Source organism: Amblyomma maculatum, chromosome 5 (assembly GCF_055883805.1).
Source record: "Amblyomma maculatum isolate TAMU_Amacu chromosome 5, ASM5588380v1, whole genome shotgun sequence".
Taxonomy (NCBI): Eukaryota; Metazoa; Arthropoda; class Arachnida; order Ixodida; family Ixodidae; genus Amblyomma; species Amblyomma maculatum.
Window position 1 is genome coordinate 127,073,675 of NC_139348.1, and position 21,438 is coordinate 127,095,112.

At 45.5% G+C, this 21,438-nt stretch overlaps 2 protein-coding genes across 2 annotated transcripts; both read left to right on the forward strand.

Moving 5' to 3' along the window:
- Positions 1 to 5,672: 5,672 nt before the first annotated feature.
- On the forward strand, positions 5,673 to 8,307 carry LOC146189490 (ubiquitin-conjugating enzyme E2-17 kDa-like). Its single transcript, XM_084604298.1, has 2 exons — positions 5,673 to 5,885; positions 8,059 to 8,307. The coding sequence occupies exons 1-2, from the start codon at positions 5,685 to 5,687 to the stop codon at positions 8,305 to 8,307; spliced, it is 450 nt and encodes a 149-aa protein (XP_084460424.1). The 5' UTR covers positions 5,673 to 5,684.
- A 3,792-nt stretch (positions 8,308 to 12,099) lies between these two features.
- Positions 12,100 to 20,881, forward strand: LOC146189491 (uncharacterized). Its single transcript, XM_084603270.1, has 5 exons — positions 12,100 to 12,142; positions 13,328 to 13,571; positions 17,192 to 17,558; positions 18,544 to 18,703; positions 20,638 to 20,881. Exons 2-5 carry the CDS (start codon positions 13,330 to 13,332, stop codon positions 20,805 to 20,807), a joined length of 939 nt encoding a protein of 312 aa, XP_084459396.1. The 5' UTR covers positions 12,100 to 12,142; positions 13,328 to 13,329; the 3' UTR covers positions 20,808 to 20,881.
- The last annotated feature ends 557 nt before the right edge of the window (positions 20,882 to 21,438 follow it).

The window sequence follows — 21,438 nt, forward strand, 5'->3', positions numbered from 1 at the left end:
ACAGTTCACACGGATTGCACCAACTAAAGTCCCTAGATCCGTTTAGTTTTTGTTAAAAAACGGATCTAGGGACTTTAGCACCAACGTCCTTCTGGAGCTCAAGGAGGCACTGACCGTACTATAAGGTCTTTCATTTTCTCTTTAATAAGTTACCTCCATAAATGTTCGTAAAGTACGGCATTGTTATGCCGGTGATTCGGCTGCGGTATTTTCTAGCAAGCAGAGTTACCATGTAAAATGAGCGATATGCAATAAATGACGCAATGCGGAAACACGTCCAATTTATTGAACAGAACCTGTACGTAATACACCTTGACAGAAACTCAATATAAAAGTTATATATAGTTTTGTAGGCAACACGAAGTAGCAGCTGTGTAAAGCAGTAACTTTGGCGAGTTGTAGTGTTCATTTCGCTTACAGTGCATTAAGATGGTTTGTTTTATTTGTTTGTTTTTGTCACCTTCATCTTTCGTCCCGTCTTGGTGCGCTGTGAGCGCAACAAATTCAGTCGTGGCGGTATCGTGGCGTTCAAATGTTCGCTTGATCGTTGCGTTCAATTTTAATTTGATGCCTTGAACTTTCTCAACCTTTTAGAGAGTGAAGAACGTATCGCTTCTTTTACGTTGTTTTCGACTGGATGTCGATCGTTTTTGCATCTCATTTTTGGCGCCTCACATTGTTTCGACGCATTGGAAACGAACAGGTTCATAAGAATTGCTTAAAAGTGTACTCGCAGTCGCATCAGTAACCTAAAAATCCCGTAATTACACAAAACACAACTTGTTCTGGGCCTTTTTCTTCTGCAATAATTTGGAAAGAACAAGTAAGCATCGGTTCTTAAACGTTCTGTGAAAATCCGTGATGATCTTTTTTTTTTTTTGCGATAAGTCACTCCTAAAATAATCTTCAGAAGAGAAAATTTTCTATATGAAACATGTGTTATTGTGCGCACGCGTGTGGTATATGCGTATGTATGGTTAACAAATGGGCCTTATTTATACCTAACGGTCCAAGTGATTATATAAATATCTCATACCTAGTTTGCGCACATATTTGTTGTATAAATAAAAGGAAATACGAGAAAAATTAAACATGGCTTAGCTCTGCTATGCCTGGATATACATAGCGAAAAGCAGTGACTATTTCGGGATCAGAAAAAAAATTCTCGTCTTCTGCGCCGTTCGTCAGCAGCTAAACTCTCCTTGGCTTCCATGTCGAGTGCGTCTAAATTCACCGGCGTTCTATAATTCGTTTACAGGAAAGGAAAGGCGCAGCATCTGACTCGCGGAAGGAAAGAAGCGCCGCCCGGCGGCGTTGGAGCGCACTCGTTCTTGCTTGGTCTTCATAGCTGACAGCAGATGGGTGACGTCAACCTAATTGAGTGACTTAACTATTTTAGTCTTTGGTACTTTCAAATCGCGTGCCAATCGCAGTGTCCGTCACGCGCGGGATCCCGCTATCATCCTCACGGTACACAAGCGGAATTATAAGCAGCGCTTGACGACCCGCGGCGTGGCGCAGCGGTAAAGCGCTCGGCTGGGAATTCAAGTGAAGGAGGTTGGATTCCTGGATGGGTGCTAATCTTATTGCCTGCGCCAGGTTTCGAGCCGTCGCGTAACCCCGGCGGACGCCATCTTTTTTGACCTTGAGCCGCAGCTGCGTCGATACCTGAACCGCGCCGTAAGGGAAGGGGGGAGTGTTAGCATTATAGAACGAAAGGTGACTCACCGCTCACTCCTGTCCTCACGCACTTTGCACTCCTGGCGTTCCCCAGATCGCACTCTCTCACCGCATGCGATGCGAGCAAGGTCCGATGTTGCATACGCGCGTCGAAATCCTGGCACGTGCGCCAAAGCGGTGGTAGGGACGCACCACTCAGGGTCCAAGGGGCGGACGGCTGCCGCCCAGGGTAACGAATTGCGCAGTAATAAAAAGATCGCTGACAGGAGTGAAAGTGGAAAGAGAGAAATAGGAGTTCGCGTCGGGGTAAATCAGTTGCTATGCAGTACAAGGAGAGGCATCGGCGACGCGTCGAAAACAGAAAATGGCAACGGGCTCAAGAGACTGCCGAAGAACGTGAACAACGGCTAGCAAAACGGCTAGCGCAAGACGCTGCTAGACGAGCGCGTTGTGCACTCTAGAGGCTTGTACGCCTGGTGATGATCCTGCATGGAGTATTAAGAATGCCTTGGACAGTGATGACTCGGCATCAACAACAGGACGAGAAGAATCACACGCTAAACACGTCGAGCTACAGCCGCAGCTACACTACATGCCGAACCTTAACCGCAACCATTGCAACTTATCAGTTTTAACCAGAGCTAAACTAGTGCCATTTTTTTTCTTTAATGAGGAGGAGTCGCACACCTTTTAAGCGTTGCTAGGCAACGCCGGCAGAGCTTAGTTAGGGGGCTGCACATTTGGCCTTGGCTGTGACGTCACATCATACGCGAAGCTCGGCTCTGGCCCTCGTAGTGAAGCTTTTTGCTTCATACACCTGGTGACGCGAGCAGTCGCGTTGGGTGAAACACCTTCACTTATTTTCTTTCTAATGAAGGTGTCATCCAAGGGCGAAGAGCGTCTGAGAGTCGTAATACACTGTACTCCGGAAGGTAGGGAAGGAGGGAAAGGACTGGAGGGCATGAGTGGCGAGAATGTCAAGAGATAATGCGTCCGGTGGGTGGAAGTATGTGCCATTGAATCTTTCTCAGTCTCTGGTACTAACCTTTCTCACGCGTATATGCATGCCGTATAAATCACATTGATCGTCTGTGAATTTTTCAGCGTGATATACTAATGAGCCCTCTCTAGAAAATTTGGCATCGTACTTGTCGGTACTGTGAGCGACGTGCACAGATTGGTCGCTAGTTTGAGTGAAGTCACGAGACCACGTGAGGCATGGCTGAGTTAGCAGGCTCTACCAACTTGGGCTTCGCCTTTGAAATGGTCGGTTGAGATAGGAGTCCAGCCTTTTGGGATCCTTGGATCCTGAGTCAGACACATTGCCTGTGGGACAAGCAGGCGCGTCCATGGCTTGGTTAAAACAGTGACTTATATCTGTCGGGTTGTGTGCTATCTTATGATTACATATGCCGATGATCATATATGCGTGTGATAACGAAGCACTCATTAAACGATGACTGATTGAGCGAATAGCAAACTGCGTACAAAAGAACGAGATTCCACAAACGTAGCCGGAAAACGGGAGCCTCATACGCTTTAAGGTAGAGCTTAAGTGTCCCCTGAAAAAGAGCTCTTTTTCATTGGATTGACCGATCCTTCCAGTGCGTAACCAAATCATATGCTTTTGAAGGCTGTCGCGCTCACGCCGGGTAGCTAGAGTGTCACTGAAAACCAACGGTGTGCCTTTTAAGAAATATCAGCTAAAATAAAGCGTCCAGATGGAGGACTTGATGATATTCTGTTTGTTTTGATTCAATGTTACGGTATGCGTAAAAAGAAGTAAACAACTTCCTGTTGAATAATGCGGACGTCCAGAATTTATAAATACGAACCACATAAATTTTATGGAGGTGATAAGCCGCGAATCGAGTGTAGATACATGCGCAGGCACGGCCGGTACAGATTGCACAGGTGATAAATGGTTTGCCTTATTTGGAATGTACGCGCTACTAACAGCCTTCGTTTGTTTAAGGTCCGTGAGGGAGTCAGCGTACAGGTGACCTACAATGAAAGCGGAAGAGAAGCAGGCAGTAGCATTGTAAATCGCTTGAAGTTCATATACCAGATGGATATATGCTTCCCTGCTGTTCCAGATAGCGGTGGCTTCGGAATCAATTTCTGAACCAGCATAAATTTTTCTTCGACTGTAATGTGCTCGGTTTTTGAGTAGCAGCAATAGTTGTAGTGATATTAATAAATAATCTTTCCTAAAATGACGATCTTTCTCAGGGATTTTTTCATGTGCCACGGCTGATGAATACAGACCACCTATATTCCTCTGCCACACAAAAACATATCAGTGCACACATATGCCATGCATTTCTTCTCTAACGAAGTCATACTCAGCAGTGGAACTCCGTTGCCAATAACCCACAGCGGAAGATACCCCGAGAGTAGTTCAACTGCAGGCCGCCATCTCACTGCAACATCGTTAGCCAACCTGAGTCGGTAGCACGATGGTCTCGCCGCATACGGCAGATACCAAGTCGTGCACCGAAGTATGACGCCTCGAATTCGTACGATAGTTCAGGCATTCATCCACTGCCTTGTCCACACAGTTTTTTACGCTACAGGTGTACACATCATCTCTCTAGCAGAAAAGAAGGTAAAGAAGAACCATATGCACAACAGCACCTCCTTAAGCTCACGCTCAGGCAATGCTCTCAGGAAGACGAGGAAGTCGAAGAACCAGGGGTGGGAGTGCTGTCCTGTAGCGGCGGTGGTAGCTGGCGGGGGCGATGACGCACCCGAAAGGATCTCGGGGCGCGCATCTTGCCCAGGAGGTCATGTGAGCCGTCTCCGCCGTCCACTGCAGTGTCACCGTGGGTCCAGCATAGTGGCCAGCTACTGTAGGCGACGTGGTCCAGGAGGTCATGAGACTGACTCTTCGTGAGACGTAAGCATTGGAGACGTGTACCCTTATCCTTCTGGCTTTGCGTTAGAGTTGCGGCCGACCATATGAATTTGAACCACTAAAGATTCACCCGCCACTGTGTCTCAGTCGTTTGTGAGTCCAGTGACTGAACAAGGTCCGCAGGATTGAATCTCGGGTGCGGCGGCCACATTTCGATGGAGGCGAAATGCACAAATGACAGGGCTGACGCGCACGCTCTGCGGGGCTAATGTATACATTTATCCTAGTGCCGATAAAAAAAAAACACTATCGGTCGCAATCAATATTACCGATCGTTCCTCACAGCATCACGGCTTCGAGGTGTGAAGACTCAGAATAATGTCACTTGTGCTGTGACAATGAAACACGTATATCTTCCATACTAGACATAAGAGAATGCGCATTAGCTCATGAGATGAGCGTGCAGTCTTTCACTGCTGTTTTGCTTGCATGTTTTGCTTGCACCAATTGCATGGTTCTACGAATGGTGCGCCTGGCTGGGGATTGAAGGCTCCCGGATGGTTTGATATCCGTCTCATCCTGTCATCTCAAATGAGATACCCGTGTTGGAAACTCCTACTAACTCGATGACGTCATGGGGTGTCGTGACATCACACAATCTGCTGACCAAGTAGGCAGGCGGTAGTGAAATATATATGCTTGTGAGGTTTCGCTGAGAGCGTTGTGACAGCGCTGTAGAGCGAGTCGTTAAACGATAACGCGTTGCAATGTCACCGGAATCAACTTTATAAACTAATTCCTTTGGAAAAACGATTCTCCTGTCACAAAAAAAGTTCAGTTATGTTTTTTCTAAACCTGCGCATATTGGTGTAAAGTGCACTGGATGCGATATCTGTGTGCCCCAAATTGTTGCAAGTTTTGTTTAAAATCTTGCAACGTACTGAATTATTTTTAGAATTTCCTTTGCTTCGTTTAGGTCGGACATTCATACATATTTTTCAACTTGTCTTGGCACTCGCAGTCCGGTTAGCGAAGCGCTGCATTGACCGGCCACCGTCGCGCTTTGGTAGTTGTCGAGGCCATATGTGACTGGAGCCCTCCCGGTCTCCCGGTTGGTCAGAAAGGTAGCACAAGGCATTCGACAGCAATGGCCCTGAAGCGCATCAAGAAGGAGCTGGAGGATCTGAGCCGCGACCCACCTGCCAACTGCTCCGCGGGCCCCATAGACCCGTCGGATCTGTTCAGCTGGCAGGCCACCATCATGGGTCCGACGGACAGCCCCTTTGAAGGCGGCGTCTTTAGACTCACCATCGTATTTCCAAAGGACTATCCTTTCAAGCCGCCCAAGGTAAGCGGAAGAAGGCACTCGCAGTCACTGGCTGTCACCATCGCTCATGGTGGTACAAAATGAGATGTGACGGCAGTCGTCGACGGAACGTCATATATGTCCTCTCCTCTGTACATTATGTATGGAGAGATAAGACATGCCGCGCGCTGCTTTTCGACTTGCTCATAATTAAGATGGCGCCACAATGGCACGAGTGAATATACTACATCTATCTATTTGGAACAAAACTCGATAAATTGAAGTGGAAAATGTCTTTAATGGAAGCCTTTGAGCCAATGGCGTCGACCCATTATCATATCGTCATGGTTAATCTCCTTGCACCACTAAAGTGACATTACGAATAAGTGGCTTGAATAACCAGATTTAACGCGACGTCAAGAAATTCGGCCGACGCCATTAGCTGGAGAGCTTTGAGTGAAGGACAGTTGCCGCTTCGTTCTTGAATTGTACCGGGTGGGACTTGTGGCGCATCGTTTTTAGAACCCAGCAATACTAATTCGTCATATATTCTGGGAAACAAATGCTGGCTTCGTAGCCTTGGAAAGTGGTTTATAGGCACAAAAGCTGTTATAGGGATGTTCATTTGATTCGGGGCATGAAGGGATACGCTATGATAGAATAAGAGATAATAAATAAATGAATGAAAAAAATAGTTGGATCTAATGAACACGAGGAATCAGCGGTGACACTGATCCTGCGTCCAAGCAGTATATGATAACGGAATGCTCGGCGAGTGTGGCCATCAAGGTGCCGAATTCTCAAAGGCTTCAGTGTCGGGCAAACCCACAGCAGGTGATGGGTAACGGCCTCAGTATTCTGGGAATCGTAAATAGCTAGAGCAATCGGGGCGAGGTACAAATATTGAGACTGAGGCCATTTGTGTGTTCTCGTCCGATTTTGAAACCTGTGCGATCACGTTGCGAGCATGGTAGAACTTAGATTGTGTGCTTCTGAAATAGCCTTTAGACAGCTTAACTCGTCTTAGAGTGGCATTCAAAATAAGCGAGCGGACTCACGCGTGTTTCAACCGCTCGTTAGATACTTCTCGGTGCTTATTCATTTACTGCTATTAGCGTACGCAAGCACCATTTTGAGGTAATAGTGGGCACATGCTGAAATTTTAGCATTTTCTCAATGTAGGAAGTCACCCAACACGGAACCAAAATGTTGTAAATGTAGCACAATATATTTCAATCCTATTGTAGAATTATTGTATAACCGTGGCGCAGTTCACACTGCGGGTTTAAAAATAGGATGATTAGCGCTCTTGTCTATCAGTTTCGCTTCTCAGAAAGCAGAGCACCAGGCCAAATGCACAAGTAGAGAATGAAAAGCTCGTGAGCTTCTGTTGCTGTTCGATACAGAACATTCGAATTTAAGGTTGGATGCTCTCGATGAAAACATGTAAGGTATGAAAAGAGATGTAATTATATTAAACATTGCAAATGACTCCCAGTGTCAACCCTGACTTCCTGCGGAAATCCGTAGGATGTCGCGACATGACATGCGATGGATCCTCCTCTAGGGACATCCCATACCATCACTTTGGCGCCTGTTTCTGTCCCCCATGGAGATCTGTAACATGTCCGTCGGTATCTCAAGAGGACTAGACAGGGATCTCGTAACTATGGTTCGTTTCGCTATTTAGATGGTATTTTAAAGCGCCTATGTAGCGCAAGACGCAATAAAAACACTTTTGTCATTCAAATATTTATTTATTGAATATCTTAAATTACACCTGCAGGACACAGACTTCATTGCGACTGCGCATGTTTAAAAATAAGTAAAGATCGCAGAAAAAAACTATCGGTATACATCAGTAGGATCTGAATACATAACATTTCTCTGTCCTGTTACCATGTCAGTTCTAGCATATAAAAAACGAAGACTAAGAAGAAAGAAAGCTTGTGAACCATTGCTTGCTCTTGAACGCAATACGTCAATGGGGCGCTTTCCATGCATTGGAAAGGGCCTGGTTCTCGGTTCGTATCCTATCCGAGTAGCGTTACTGTTTCTGAAAGGCAAACGCTTGTGGCCTTAACTGCATAGCCACATAAAGTCTTCGTGTAGAGAGGCATTGAAACTCCACCACAAGTAGCGGAATAAGAACCTACACCAACAGGAACGAGTGAGTCGTTGATCTTGTTCCCCCCCTCGGCTCACTCTCGTGCAGGTGAGTTTCATCACCAAGATCTACCACCCGAACATCAGCACTCACGGGGACATCTGCCTGGACATCCTCAAGTCGCAATGGTCACCGGCGCTGTCCATTGCCAAGGTGCTGCTCTCCATCTGCGTTCTGATGTGTGACCCTAACCCGGACGACCCGCTCATGCCGCGAGTGGCTTCCATCTACAAAAACAACCGCTCCGTATACGACGCCACGGCCAGAGAGTGGACCCGGCAATACGCTATGGAGTGACGTCACCGGCGCTGGCGTTTCCGAGGCTAAGATAATTTGAGTCATCAAAGTGCCAAACACTCGAACCTTTCCTGGACTCCGGGAAAAATACAGCCGTAACCACGGTTAAAGGAAGACGCCCAATGGAGACGCGCTCAGGGAACAGCGAGTGTCGTGGTGTGACCCGCCGACTTTACATTAAATTATACTGCGGATGTTTTTGAAAGATGCCGCGATTTTATCAATTAATGGGGGATCTGGGCAACTGCGTTCCCCAGGAGTGCCTGCACTGAGCGTACTAGTAAGCTGTAACGTGGCTTTCCCGAGCCCAATTCGGATGAACCTACGCACCGTGCATAATAAACGGCATTAATTTACGAGTATTACCATTCCTCAACCCTCCATATTTCATTCCCTTAATACTTTCACACAAGTCCGCTCAATGTTAGTCAGTTACTGCTCCATAGCTTGAGTGGTGTTAGCAGGAAAATAGACACATATGCGTGAAAGACGAAGCACAACGCTGACACCATCAATACCTACATTTTCTCAACTTGCTGTGCCTGCCGAGAAGCCCGGAGGGATGAGACATCTTTCGCACTGTGGTATTTTCATTCCATACGTCGCAGAATAGTATGTAGCGGCGCATAGAGCACACCAACCGATGTTGTCGAATTTGGAGCCGAAATAATAATCATGCGCTTGCACTTCGCTTTTAAAACGCTTCGGAAAATAACCTAGTGAGTGTAGCGCGCCTCGGCACGTGGGAGATGCTCAAGCTTCTGAAGCTGCACATGCGTTGGACGAGAGCGAATGGTTGATCTACGGGGCCGGGACTGGTAGGTTACTGCCGCTTGCGGCGGTGGCTAGCCTGCCACCATATTTTTATCTGTTGTAGGCCGTCATTGCACCCGCTACCATTTCGGTGGTGGACGACGGCTGTTGCGACGCGCGTCTTTCTTCTCTGAGGCAGCGGAGGTGGCTCAGCTACAGAGCCAGTAGCATGCCCATGCATTTTCTTTTCCATCTTCCTTCAGTCGCAACAACATGCGTTGGAATGTGGTTGCTGCTGTCCGTTTAGATACCAACACATCAAGTTGCGGGCGATGTGAGACGACTCGGCACAAATGTCCGGTCCAGGCAGCTGCTCTAGGCAGTTCCACGCAAAACAGGTCGGAGTCTCACCATTGAGACAATGCCTACATTATTAAAAAATGAGGCAATATTCCGGCTCACCACGACAGTTCTTAACTGCGCTCCGCCAGCAATCGTTATGCGCATCGAAATAGCCGACTACAGTGCTGGGCACTGAGATGCTGTCTAAAAGTGATTTCAGCCCCCTACTGAAAAAATTGTATAAGACAATAACCTCACATTTTCTCACACATGCTCACTCAGTTCGCATAAGAAATTACATACAAATCGCATATAAATGCATAATATCTCATAGTTTCTTGTATATTATCATAAATTATGCGAAATATTTTATAATGATGACCGCCGTAATAGAGTCTACGCGATTTGATGCGATTTTGGGAGGTTATTGCCCGGTAGAACTTTTGGTTTTTCAGTAGGGTTGTACTGTGTCAAATTACATTTTGGTGGGATGTAGTCGCCGATAATAGAGGTTATGTGCTTATTCAGGCTCAGAGATAGAGCAAGATACTTGTTACTACTGCTTTCACAAATTGGATGTTCAATGCAAGCCAGGTCGCGGCGAATTCATAGTATAAGTTTGCTTGGATGTCAGTCGCTCTGAGTAGAAATGGCTGATATTCGAACAGGCGAAAAGAAGATTTCATATTCGACTTGCACTTTACGAGCATCGGAAATCGGCACTAGAATGTCCTCTGTAAGAAGTCCTCTAGACGGCTTCGCAGACCTCGAGCAATTCATCAACATTTTGCCGATCGAGAACTTATCTCCTGTAGTGATGATGGTGACGACGGTAGAACCATTGTTGTATTCTATTAAAGCAGTGTTTTTCAAATGGGGGTCCGCGAAACTCACGCCAGAAAAAAAAAAAAAAACGCAAAGTCGTGCGATATCTCTTACTTGGATACACACAGGATTGCAGTTTTTTTGCACGAAGGTTCAAAACTGACTAGTTTTACAAAGCGAAAGAAACGCGATAGGAGTTTGCAAATGAAGAACGCGTGAGAGAGAAAGGGAAAGAGTTAGCGTTTACGGCGTTTCTTGATGCAGACATAAGTGAAACCCGAGCTCTGGCCTCACTACTGGGCGGGGCTTCAGTGAAAAGTGTCTCGCGGCGCGGAGTCGGACACCGACGCTGGACCTCTCGCAGAAATTAGATGATTGAAACTAACTCCAAGTGGGCCCTGACGTTTGAACCGCGTGGAGTTGATGGGCCCACACTGCTACCCATGGAAGGCAGCTAAGACATCGGGTCATCTTCTGCCATTGCTTTGGACTGCGAGGTTGCCATGAAGGCGACATAAACACAAAACAAATAGAAACACGCAGGAGCTCAAGAAATACTGCTGAAAGCAGCGCTCTTATTCTTCAATTTTCGACACAGCAGGAAGCGGGACACTATAATACCTATTTCGGACGCTTGCGCGTGTGGCCAATGCCTCTCGTGGGTATGTGCTATTATCCAAGGGCACAACAATGATATAAGGGCACCATATGGATGCATAACATATGCCACCTTGACATGATTTACGCACCTCGACTTTCCAATATCTGTTAATGCCAGTGATTCGAACCGAGAGAGGTAATAGCATACCAACCGTATGTCGTTAATTGTAAGTGGAGATGTCCATCGAGAAGTGAGACATACACTGTGCCTTGTGAGAAGAACACTCACGCCATAGCATCGACTCTTATGCGGTGCCTAATCGTCTCTGAAGATTTTACAGGAAAACCTTAGCAACGACGAGGTGATGCGTCGTTGAAATATTCGAAATGGAGATGATTTCGTTCTGCACGCGTCGAACCTCACATTTCGCAGCGCCTCCGCAGCGTCGCGTGAATTTCGTGAAGATTGCTAATACTGGCACGCAAGAACTATGAATTGAAATAAAACGTTTAAATAAGCTCCCGTGGTGCACGTGTGTCGTCTCTTCCTGCCCATTGCTAGCGCTGCCATTGAACCAGCTTAACATGTCATTAGTAAGCTTGTGCACCTGGCCCAAACCCTTTCGCAGGCCGGAAGCTCAGGGAGAAGGCAAGCAACAGAAAAACAGAGCGAGCCAAATATGTTGTGAGCGAGCCAAATACCATGTAAAATGGAACGGAAACGTTGTTGGACTATAAGGCGTGCACTTTTAGGAACGTAAAAAAAAAAAAAAGAATAGCTTCATGTGCCCACTTCCGGCCTCCTCGCTTATCCATGATGGATGAAGCTTACAGGTAAAATTGATTCTTCATCTCCACCATGAGTTTAACTGCGCCCATCAGGCTAAATACGTCTCTATATCCTCTCGTTGAGCCTCTTGTTAGCCATTTCCGGCCACCTTCACATTTCTATAATCCCGCGTGTTCGCCTGGCTTCCTGACGCACAATACAACGCTTGCCTCCTCTGGCAATGCATTCAATTTTCATGCGGCGACAAATGGGAGTTATCGGGTGGTTTTGTACAGAGATGCGTTTTTCTTTTATGAACGCATTTTCCGCGCTGTTTGTCGATCTTTATTCTGTCTGAACGAATGGGAACACGTTGACATGATGAAGATACGATCCACCTGTAGCCGTTGTGTCATGTGCACTGAAGTTCCCGAACACCTGTTGCACACGTGAACGATCTCTGCTCCAGATTGGCGGCCCTGTGTCCGTCTCGCAGTTCTCGGGCTGCAGCTTTGCTGGTAGGAGCCTCCTCTAATAGTTCCGACGGTAAGCATCTGAACTGACGCAGGTGAAACTTAGGCGGACGCTTTGAACGAGACATGAGCACAATTAAGTACACGAAATTTGTTGTTTTCTTATTTGCAAGGTCCAACTGTACGCCTCTGTCTGACAATGTGCACTGATGTTTGCGCAGCCGTACGATTTATTAATGAGAAAATTTTAGTGGTATTCTTTACGGCACTCGATACAGATCTTCAACGTCAAAACGCTCTGAAACGTCTCGGCGATGACCGTTTTCAAATGAAAGTTGCGTTGTCTTACAATCGCGCGTCAGCGTCAAAGCAGCGCTGTTGACGTCACCACATTTTGTTTGTTAAGCTAGCCGGTGGCTGCAATATACGTTTAATTTTCTGGTCTTGTGCAGGTCATGGAATCTTGTTTCATTAGTTATAATATCTTCATTTGTGATTAGAACGTGGTAATCCATCAAAAAAGGGCTTCTTTATGCTCAACGCTCCTTAAGGAAGCAACTCAGGTGGTGGAACCGAACTATAGGCCTGATATCTGCAGTGTGCATACCACTCAGCTGATGTAGGCTCAATCATCCTCGGCCAAACGCTTATGGGGACCCTTCACAAGAAGATGAATGTTACCGGCCGAATAAAGCAGTTCATTATACTAGATGAATTCGTGTAAGGTTTTCAGGCGCAAACAACTTGCCCAGGTTTGCGACAGCTATAGTCGTATATATATATATATATATATATATATATATATATATATATATATATATATATATATATATATATATATATATATATATATATATATATATATATATATATATATATATATATATATATATATATATATATATATATATATATATATATATATATATATATATATATATATATATATTATTCTGTCGCTCGGTCACGAAATGAGAGCAAAATACCACAGCGATGATCTGGCATTTCGTGCATCTTCGTGCCATTCGACAGATAATTTTCCGGTTACTGCCTGGAGGGCGCCACACCCGGAGTAAAAGGCGGAATTTTTTGCAGTATACATTCCTTGCGTGGCCCTTTTCCCTGTTAATTTTCGGTCGTCATGTCGCTCACACTTACGCTGGAGAGGAGCCCTACATGTGGTGGCCTAGTCTATTTCGTAGAGTTACCATTTAAAATTTCAAGCTATTTTTTTCTTTTATCTATTTTCTCACTTCAGACATGGCTGCGCACGCTGGGGGCAGTGCTGACGGGGCTGGTGCGCCGGATATTTTCGCGTTACGCAAGTGCGTCGAGATGTACGACGCATCCATCGAGCCTGTAATGCCCATCGTCGGAGCAATAGTGGAGGCTTTCCAGGCAGCCTTCCTCGACGACAGAGACATCTGCAGGGGAAAGACAGCGAATGAGCAAGAAGAGAAGGAAAGGTGCCAGTTCCTCGACATCGGCTGCGGGTCTGGCAGGTACGGCGCGTTACTACACTTTAGCGATCGACACTATAGCTAAGGACTACGCCATCCACTTTCAGTCATAAGGGAAAACTATTGCCTTATGGCTCTCTCGGGCCATGTTATTGTCTGTCCCGTGGCAAAAGACGCATTTATGACCGAGAAAACTGAATCTGATAGTTTTGACGCAAACCGATTGAAACTCATGAAGCCAAGATAGAACAGTGCTCCGTGATAACTGTTTGAAAATACGTAGCTACATTGCTTACTTTCGGAAGTCGGCGTGCAAAAAAATAATTTTTGACTCTCCGCATTTAGACAGCCTGCGGCGGGGGTAGAAGTGTTAGATTATACCTTTTCTCTTCATTAGCTTGCAAGAGCTCCGTTCCCATCTTTGTCGCTAGAAGAGGCCAATCTATAGATGCAGATTGAGTCGAGTTTGTCCCCAGTGTCTCTTTGTCTTTAATGACCGGCGCGGAATCAGTGTTACGTAAAGCTCCTGACGACCGTACGCGGCTACAAGATTTTGTGGATGGACCGGGCCTGGTGCAGCGAGCTCGGAGAGGCGGCTTCACTCTGCTTTGGCCAAAGTCTTCAATCCGCGGCGTACTTCACAACCACTATATTTACGTATACACAAAAAAAGGTACATCGCAAACGTCTGTAGTTGAGGGGTCATTCATTGTTACTGGTGACAAATGATAATTATGAACTCATTGGAAGAGGTTCTACTGACTCCGTAAATAATGTGACACTTTGGTAACACGTGTAAAATATAAAGTAAAATATATAAAGGAAAGCAGACGTGCATGGTGATGTCTACGGCAGGGTACACATTTTGCCGCGATGAATAGCTCTAGATGCATTTCATTACGCGATGAAGATTTATGTGATATCATTAGAGTTCCTGTGACACAAAATCCCGCTACCAGAGACAAAATTCCGTGTCTGGGCTCAACAGTGATGACGCAGTAGAGGTTACGTGACCACGAAATACCAATTGGAGAGCTCTAATCACACATTCAAATTAAATAAGGACGCCTTTGCCCACCCCAAAAATTACGGTTCTGGCATTCACCACAGATGCATGTCGAGTCATGTGCTGGCAACTGCACCAACGAAACTGGCGCGTACAAAATAAATGAAGTTGAAAACTGTAATGTTGTGGCATTTCTTAAAGGAGTTTAAACACCGAATTTTTCCCGCCTTTGTGTTCTTGTTAACGATACGTGAGGCGTGACTGTACACGGATCACCACATGGTGTCCGCCTACGGCATGTAAAAAGTTTTTAATTGAAAATATTTGTCCTGTATTGGTTGCGGTTTTAACGTCCAAGAAACAGCTGACTTGTAAGGTTCTTATTGGTCACCGACGTCATCAATAACATCAGATATAATAGGGTAGAGCCAGAGAAAGAAGATGGCTGCATAGTATGAAACAGCACTGAACAAGGTTCGAGGGGGAGCCGCAGTTCACAATCCGAGCCAACGTTTCAACAAGTATACTTGTCTTTGCCTGGGTACAGGAACGTGATCTCAAAGCTATTTTTCCACTCTTCGTTATTATTCTCTGGAGAAAAGCTGTATTTAGCATTGAAGTGAAACAAATTAAACGACGAAATAGCGATAATATAATAATTTTTAATCTCTGGGCATCATTTATATGAAACTGTGGCGTCATAGCCATCACTCAGCAGTTGAAAACGATACCGTAAGAAATGAGAAAAAAAAAATTGATGATAAATTATTTAGCAATCGTAGGCAAATACTACATATGCGTATTGCAAAGTACCAAACACGCAACCTAAAATTAGGTGTTTATACGGTTTTAATAAGTCTTAAGTGGTTTCATAGCTTTGAAGACAACTAGTCTGCTACAGCCTTGCCATATATAGCTTAACCGTCAAAGCGGTCGATGGCTGCTCACTGGGACGCTGGTTCGATTCCGGCCGCGGTGGCCGCTTTTCAGTGTTGCCGACGACCAAGGCGCTCGTGTGCTGTGCGATGTTGGTGCACGTTAAGAACCACAGGAGGTCGAAATTTCCGGAGCCGTCCACAATGGCATTCCACATAGCCTGAGTCGCTTCGAGACAATAAACCCCGGAAACCAACCAAGCCACACTGCTGTATTGAACCTGAATAGTTGATTAAGCTATAGGCATTTTGCTAGCGCCATTAATTAGTACTTTCAGATTGAAGTCTCATGACAAATGTTCGATTTACACGCGCTGTTGTGTTCCAGCTGTAAAGTAGGATTAATGTTTTAATGTCGCTTTCGTCTGCATTGAATGAATATAAATCATAAAAACACACAAACCGAAAAACAGTGTTAGATTTCTGTAAAGCATGGATTGTTGCCGTATGAAGTGAGCGAAATATAGTGCCACTTTTCAACTCCAGAAAACGAAAGAACTCTGATCTGAAATTCTGGTACGTATAGTAATTACTGTGCAGCAAAATTCAAACGAATTTCGTCATGTGTTGATTACGTGCCCGTTCTATTTTGTCGGAAGGGTTAATTCTTAGTAAGTCGTCCTACTCCCAATGTGGGAGCTGAAACACGAAAACTTCTGCACGGTGTAATAGTGTAAAACACTTCTATTGACTTTATTTGACTAAAGATAATGTCTCCCTCCTCATTTCTCCTTTCCGCCCCCACCCCGCTTATTGGTGGTGCCTCTGTTTTAACCGAACTAGCCGAACAAATTTGGTTTGTGCACTACCACGAGAAAATGCGCATTCGTCTTGTGAGGTAACTCAAAAACTGACTTGCCTCTGTCCAGTTGGCATCGAACGCGGTATGGCAGGCATTGCAGTATTAAAGGTGCAGCGAGGACAATCTTAACAATGTAACTGTTCTCACTAAAAATTGAAATCAGCGGCTCTTTCTGGATGTGCTGACGTTTAGAAGGCAGGAAACACCCATTTATCGGCGAGAAAATGGACACTTAAAATGTTCCCACTAGACATTAGAAACGAGCCACTACTTTGAAGGTATGGTAGTAAACTTGAATTCAACAACACTCCCCACATCAAGGCACTTAACAAGGCCTTGTGTAATAAGGGCTGATACTCTACAGTCATGTGAGCAAGCCTGCTCAAGTTACATCTTGTGTCGGCTCGGCTTGAGTAGTGTGAAGCGTGCGGAAAGCAGCGCAGAAAGGAACGTGTTGAACCATTTTGTAGGGGATGTATATGTAGCGCAGCCTTTTATTTACAGTTTCGACTTGACATGGCGGCGCCTGCATTTTGTTTTTCAATCTTTGCTATCTTAGGAAAGCTCCGTTTTCCTTCAGAGTGGTGTCTTTATGATCAAAAGGTGGTGTCTTTCATATACAGCCTAATTTGGGTTTGTCCCAGTCACCCAGTAAAGGATGCAGAGCCTCTGCGCCAGTTTGGCAACTTTAACACACTATACACTGGCTTCTGACTATGGCGCCCGGTTACTGCAGGCCGAATGCAAAACACACAATGTTCTGGACAATGCCAGCAGTTTTGGTTGTGGAGCCTCGTGCGTTCGTAATTAATCCGGCGAATCTGGCTCCCCTCATTACTAGAAGTTAACTTGACTATTTAATTAGCTTTGAGGAAATGATCAAATACTACATCACTTAACCCTCCCCCTCTTTTTGAAGTTTTACTTTGAAGTACCTGGTGCCGAACCTGCCGGCGTGGTGCAAGAGGCTGGTAGGTGCCGACAAATCTGAACTCCAGCTTCAGTTCGCACGTGAAAACCGCGCGGACCCGCGGATCGACTACCAGGCCCTGGACCTGATGTCGGACGATGACGTGGCGAGATTCGTGCGGGAGCAGGGTCGCTTCCAGAGGGTCTTCTCTTTTCTGATGCTCCAGTGGGTTGCCGACCAGCGCCATGCGATGAGAAACATCGAGTCACTGATCGCACCAGGAGGAGAGTGCTTCCTCCTGTTTTCGGATAAGTTGAATGCCCATGAAGTCCTTATGGCCGCGAGGAACTCGCCTCGGTGGAGCAAGTACTCCCATGTATGTATCGACGAATAATGCGACACTAATGTTTGCATGCTCACATACTGACATCATTTGCGAATATCTTATGCTTGAAAAGAAAAAAAGCATTCTTTCCTGTCAGTGACGAATGTGTTTGATTTCACCCTTGCTTCATTATTGATAAACTGCATTAAACATTTTTACGGACCAAACCTAAAACACTGTAGAACACTGAGTGCTGGTTTGCGTTTCGTGTGGTACATTTGTTTTAGTTTCGTCCGTAAATATTTTAATGCGGTTTACCATCATCCACAGAGAAATAGGTCAAATGCTTGTACTTTTATAATCGAGTTCAATTCAGGGAGCTGTAGAGGTGTCCTTTCAGCCCATTTCAAATAAAGAGCAAAATAAACGTATAAAACAACTTCCAACTTCCACTGCAGAAGAAGTGGTCTTTACGAAGGGTCAGTTCACTTCCAGAACCAGCTGTTAGGCAACCATCAAAAACGCGGCAGCGTCGGTTAAAGGCGGAAGCCAACACTTGAATATGAAGACTGCTGCAACAGAAACGTCCGAAAGGAGGGTTAATTTAGTGGAGTTAACCACAGAGGAAGAACAGTTCAGTCATAAAAATGACAACTTCATTTTCTTCACGGAGCGAAGGCGTAATACAGAAATAGGATTTTTCCCCTCTCCTAGTGCTTTAGGGCGTGTATGGAAAGCTATTGGGCTATTAGTCGTGACCTAGACGATCTTGGGGCTTTCGAAGGTGCTGAATTCTATTCGAGCAGAAAGTTGCGCCGTGTTGTCCGGTCCGCGGGGCTCCGCAGTGAGTACACTGTAGGAGGCATACAAATATATCCCGTGACATTAACACGGAGGTTCATCAGCAGCTGAGGAGTTCTCAGAGAAATCTGATAATTATGATTCGTCGAGGCAACTACTCATCTTTTTTTTTGTCGTGAAAGAAATGGTTTGAGATACTCAGAAGAGTTCTGTACTTTTCTCTTGTGCGCAACAGCTTTTGGATGACGTCATCCCGGAGACAACCCTGATTGACGACATGATGTCCCTACGAACTTACGCCGCACAGTTGGTCAGTGCAACGAACTTGGTCCCACTGGCTTGCGAAATTTTACACTGCACTAAGCCCATCAGTTTCAAGAAGGACGTCAGTGTGGGTGAGTGCTTGTACTTTTGAACAGAATTTCCTTTTCTTAGAACACATGCGATGTTCGGTGGACATTGTTTCAAAGCCAATGCGGTGAACAGATAGGTAAAACTAACTCTTAGAAAGCATGCACTGCGGGTTTTGACCAGAATAGGCCCAGGAACAAACGAGATGCCAAATGAAATATAAGGAAATGGACATAAGCAAGGACGGCGCATCCACGAACAGCGAACAGTACCGTCTAATTATAGAAAGTTATGGTGGACAGCTAAGCTCCGCTATAAGAGTATGATGCAATAGCATAGGCTACCAGCCCACATTTAAAGCCCTGGTTTAACAAAGCCGTATGAATATGTGTTCATGACCTAGCTAAGGGTAACGTGAATGCAAGGGTAGCTGAAGGCTAATTCTGATAACACCCTCCTATGTGAAAGGAGACGCCCGAGTTCACAGCTCCTGCCAAACGTACTGTCAGGCAACCCCACGTACACTCAGCCCGCCATTTTAGTTGCCGGCTACCACCTGCCAGGCTGCCACCGCCATGTTCGTAATGTTTCATTCACAACGCCAACGCTGGATTTTTCTTAAACGGGGCCTTAAACGCAAACGCGTCATAAAAGAGACCTTTAGTCTACGCGCCGCCAGCATAGCATGCGCTGATTGGTACCTGAGTGTCGAGCCCGCCAGCATTTGACGGGAAGTGGCGCCATCTGTCGTCACCAGAATGATCTGCGCATGCGCACTGATGCTCGCATGGTAGCGGTAGGCGGTGGCAGTAAGCGGTAGCGCTAAACTAAAAGTCTCATAGGAGAGCTCTGACACGAAGATCAGCGTGGCAAACAGCCATTCGGCGTTCCATATTCTATGCAAACAGGATTAGCACTATCACGTCAAACGGAACTCCGTCATCGGTCTCTACAGACAGAGGCCGAATTCCATGCTGGCTTCAAATGAAATATTTGTGCAAAGTCCGCTTTAGGACATCCCCAAAAGAAGACCTCATCTCAACACTGAATAAACACATGTTCAATAGCCTCCAGCTGTCTCCATGACACCATGTGGTAAAATTTTTTCCTGACACGAAGATCAGCGTGGCAAACAGCCATTCGGCGTTCCATATTCTATGCAAACAGGATTAGCACTATCACGTCAAACGGAACTCCGTCATCGGTCTCTACAGACAGAGGCCGAATTCCATGCTGGCTTCAAATGAAATATTTGTGCAAAGTCCGCTTTAGGACATCCCCAAAAGAAGACCTCATCTCAACACTGAATAAACACATGTTCAATAGCCTCCAGCTGTCTCCATGACACCATGTGGTAAAATTTTTTCCTTTTCCGCCGTCCAAAAAATACTATTTAAATAGGATCGTAAAACCGTTTTATGGAGATACTGGTTAAATATTTCATTGAAGATTGGGTATTTATTAACCGCGTTGCCTGGACAATTCCTTCCACCACTGGTGGTTGTGGCAGCATTGGGTTCCCTGCATCCCACACCATGTAGGGTGTTTGGCACATTGCAGAATGTGCATTCATATTTGAAGGTGGTGGGCGAGATACTGTGAATTAAGGTGCCATGGACGTGACTGTTAGGATTTTTTGGACGGTGACTGCTTTTTCTCTGGTTAGTGTCCAGTAAGGGGGGGGGGGTATTTTTTCTATGTCTTCATAGACTTCATATCCTTCATAGTCCTCATAGAGAGATCGAAGTTAAACAAAGCAACAGTTAGCTTAACGTAGAAAGAGGTGAAAAAGTAAAACTTAGCCAAAACGAGCGCTAAACATCGCTTCTGAATATATGGCCGGTTTTCGCAAAGCTAAACGAAACAACCGCTGAATATTCGGAGATCCTTAAATAAAGGTTTATTAGGCACTCGTTTTGGAAACATGCTGAACCGAAACAAAGTGATCACTATTCAATCCCCTTTCCTCTATTTGCAGAATTTTACACTCTTATGAACCCAATCAACGACCATCTCCAAGATGATGAAAAACAGGAGCTCCAGAAGTTCACTCAGCTGACACTCGAAGATATCAAGAAGAACGGTGTCGGCTCTCCCAAAAAAGGCCGCCGATTCATTGTCATACACGCTTATAAGCCGCTAAAGTAATTTGTGCTTATCTCTTTCGTATTCATTATTAGAGAAGGTTTTGTACAATACTTTGCCGTGAATAAACAGATATTAAATGACGTGGGCTGCCGACGTAAACTAGGATAATCGAAACACTAAAAAAATCGGGCCTTTCCAGAGCAAACCCGACCACTCATTTTGCCGCAAGGGGACTTCATTCGGGGGGGGGGGACTTAATTCAGATGAAGTTCATGTGCGAATAGTATTGTTTGACTGCTGGACAGTCGAATTTGAGCTGACAGAACGAGGCATATGAGACACGTCAGTTTTGGTAGATCGACAACATTAAGACAAACTTCGCCCTCCCCTATGGGACGGAAAAGTAGAAAATCAACGACAAGGGTTTCGCTTAAGCTGAGGGCAACCCAGAAAGCCATGGAACTGAAAATGTTAGGTGTACCGTTAAAAGATAGGAATCGAAGCAGAGTTTCTAAGATAAATAACTCGAGTTAGTGATATTCTCGTGGAAATCAAGAAGGAAGAAATGGGTATGGACAGGGCATGAAGTGTGAAGAGAGGATAAGCCATGGTCGCTAAGGGTAACAAATTAGATCCCAAGGGAATGAAAGGGCGGTAGTAGGCGGCAGAAAGTTAGGTGGGCGGGTGAGGT